This window comes from Chiloscyllium plagiosum, chromosome 39 (genome assembly GCF_004010195.1).
Source record: "Chiloscyllium plagiosum isolate BGI_BamShark_2017 chromosome 39, ASM401019v2, whole genome shotgun sequence".
NCBI classification, from domain to species: Eukaryota; Metazoa; Chordata; class Chondrichthyes; order Orectolobiformes; family Hemiscylliidae; genus Chiloscyllium; species Chiloscyllium plagiosum.
The window spans coordinates 26,108,399-26,111,733 of NC_057748.1; the positions used below are offsets into that span (position 1 = coordinate 26,108,399).

Consider the following 3,335-nt stretch of genomic DNA (forward strand, 5'->3'; position numbering starts at 1 on the left):
TCCCAGGTACCAACCCACGCTGCAAGTTCACCTACCTTATTTCGTATACTTCTTGCATTGAAGTATACACACTTCAAGCCACTTTCCTGTTTACAGGCACCCTCCTTTGAGATTGATGCCATGTTCCTATCCTCCCTACACTCCAGGTCCTGCACCCTAAAGCTACAGTCTAGGTTCCCATGCCCCTGCAGAGTTAGTTTAAACCCCCCCCCCATTAGGGTAATAGAACAGAGCGAGGAATACAATAATACAGTTGCAGAGAAGGTGCATAAAGAGCGAGATCAACATTAAATTTAAAATTTGAGAGGTTCTTTCAGAAGTCGAATAACAGCGGAGAAGAAGCTATTCCCGAATCTGTTGGAACTCGTGTTTAAGCTTTTGTATCTTCTGTCTGATAAAAGAGATTATAACTGGGGTGGGAAGGTCTCTGATTATGTTAGCTGCTTTTCTGAGGTAACGAGAAAACCCTTTCCCAGTCTTCTTATTTCTGGGGAATAACAGCCCAATTTTCTCAGCCCCTCATCATAAGTCAACTCCCCGTCGTCCCAGGGATAGTGTGAAGCTTTGCTGTGTCGCCTCCAACACAAAATATTTCCTGAAATAGAGAGATGGAAATGGCACGCAGATTTCCAGCTGGAGTCTCATCAAGGTCTTCTATAAGCTTTGTCCCTGTCCTCCGAGCCCCTCACAGTGTAACTCAACATTTCACTTGCCCCGTGATCTTGAGTGTCTGCGGGACAGAACCTCAATCTGCAAATGCAGAAGAGTCTTATTGAGCTCATTCTCTACTTGGCCTGCACCTTCTGTTTTTATTTTAGTGTTTGGTTAGTTGGGGCCTTGGAGACTGAGGATTCTTGCAGTGCGTATCCTCTCCCAGTACAGATGCAGCCCACTCAACACACACTGCACAGTGTCAGTCTGTGTTCGTCTCCGTGTGGAGCGTTTGCTGCCTCCTGCTCAGTGCGCACATTAACCAATTGATACAAAATGGGCTTCTTAGAAAATGGTCATTGTAGAATTGTAATAGTGCAGGGGAGAGGCCATCTAGTTCACTGCTATGCCTGTCCAAATCTGCAATTCACTTAGTTATGTTTCTATGCCCTCTCCCCGTGTGTTAGCTCGATACGTCATTCCTTTTCAGATAACGATACAATTCCTTCTTGAAAGCCTCAATTTGAAACTGCTTCCCCCACCTCCCCATGCTCTCAGGCAGCGTGTTCCAGACCATAACCACTTTCAGTGTGAAAACTCATGTTTCTCCTCATGTTGCTGATTGCCTTCAGTCCGTGTGCCCTCTGTGTTCCAGGCCTCCTCTAGATTTCAAGCATCTCGTCAAATGCCCCTCTTGTCCTTCTCTTCCAAGGACAAATTCCCAGTTCCTGCACTCTCCACATCACTGGAACTGTCAGAATTTTAGAACTAGGTGCGGGAGTAGGCCATTTTACCCCAAGAGCCTGCTCTGCCATTTGATACAACCCTGGTTGATCTCAACTTGACGTCAACTCAACTTTTTTGCCTGCTGTTTATAACCCTAACACATTACAAACTAAAGAGAAAAAAAAGAAAGTGCTGGAAAAACTCAGCAGGTCTGGCAACATATGTGGAGAGAAAGCAGAGTTTATATTTCAGGTCCAGTTATATTCTTCAGAACTAATTAAAGATTTGTATGTCTCCTCCTTGACTCAGCATCCACTGCTCTCTGGGGGACTGAATTCTACAGATTCATGATCCTTTGAGAGGAGTAATTTTTCTTCATGTCTGTTTTAAATCTGCCAGTCCTTATCCTAAAGTTAGGATCTCTAGTTCTAGATTTCCCGACAAGGAGAAATATCTGATCGATGACTACTTTGAAATCACCTTTCAGCATTTTATCTACCTCAGTTAAATCTATTTTCATGTTTCTCCAGAGAATATAAGCCTAAATTACTCAACACCTTTGCATAAAACAAACCCGTCATCACCAGAATCTATCTAGTCAGCCTACTCTGAACTGCCTCCAATGTAATTGCATTCCTCCTCAAGTAAAGGGACCAAAACTATGTGCAGAATTCATTGGAAACACCGATATGTTGTACGATTATAGTAGCACTTCCCTACTTTTATACTGTTCTCCTTTAGCAATGAGCACACAAATTCCATTTGCCTCCCATGTCACCTGCAGTACTCAAACACTAGTTTTCTGATATTCATGCAATGAGGCACCCAGGTCCCTCTGCACTGAAGCACTCTGAAGTTTCTCACTGCTTGGAATTTTGCTATTTTTCCCAGTTTACATTCCAAAGACCTATCTGCAGATCTGCAGTCCTTGCACAACCTAGTCTCCATCAAAATGTTTCAGTATTGGCGTATTCTTCAACCATTGGTTTGAGTACCTCTTACGGTGGAGTGGCACTGGGCGAACTGCTCACTTACAGACCTAGTCCAAATGCGAAGGGCCAAAAGGCCACTTTACGGGCTGCAGGGGTGGTGAGGGGAGCAGGGACCAGTTTAAGGGCTGTCATTAACCTTCATATGACTCCCCATTTTCCAGAGATCGGCTGCTGAGAGATATAAAGGCTCGGCCAACTTCATCACGCTGCATGAGATTCTTGAGGTGAGGATTGTGGTTAATGGGGACAGAGGTGGAGGGTGGGGATGGGGGAGGTGTGTTTCAGTTAATGCTGCCCGCCACTGCGGGAATAGGAGGTTTGGACTGGGACTGGTAAACCTCCTCCCATGCTTCCAGGTGAGACTGACCCTCCCAGACAGTGATCAGGATTGGGGATAACTCCAGTTTAAATGCCTCGTGTCAGTGCAGCACATCCCCAGTATTGCATTGGGGTTATCGTGTCTGGATTTTAGGATGCAAAGTGCCTGTGTATTCGATACGGAGACCAGACTGAGAGGTAATGTGCAAGTATTCACATTAATGTGAGGAGACACCCTTTCCTGCAGGAGCATGAATCAAGCAAAATCTAACTCTGAGCTGCTCAGGGAGATTGAATTTTAAACAGTGTCTCAAAGGAAGAGAGATAGCAAAGGAGAGAGAGCTGGGAGGATTGTAAAAGGTGTGGAGGGGTTTAGAGACAGAATTCCAGAGCTTAGGGCCCACGACAACACACAGCATGGCTGTGTCTGGTGGAACGATGGAAATCGGAGAATGTGCAAAATGCCTGAACTGGAGAAGCACAGACTTCTCAGAGTAGAAGGAGGTGACTAGAGATAGAGAGGGAGTGTAGGGGCAGGAGGAGGGGACAGAGATAGGGAGGGGGTGTAGGGGCTGGTGGAGGTGACAGATAGCGAGGAGGTGTAGGGGCTGGAGGAGGTGACAGACATAGGGTGGGGGTGTAGGGACT

The 3,335-nt window shown here is 45.9% G+C and overlaps 1 protein-coding gene across 2 annotated transcripts in view; it reads left to right on the forward strand.

Annotated features, from left to right (window-relative positions):
* The window catches only part of cenpk (centromere protein K), a 25,164-nt gene that overhangs the window by 20,430 nt on the left and 1,399 nt on the right, over positions 1-3,335 (forward strand). For both annotated transcript variants that reach the window (XM_043680042.1, XM_043680043.1), the window contains exon 11: positions 2,531-2,593. In XM_043680042.1, the coding sequence (XP_043535977.1) occupies positions 2,531-2,593 (63 nt within the window). The remainder of the gene's footprint in view (positions 1-2,530; positions 2,594-3,335) is intronic.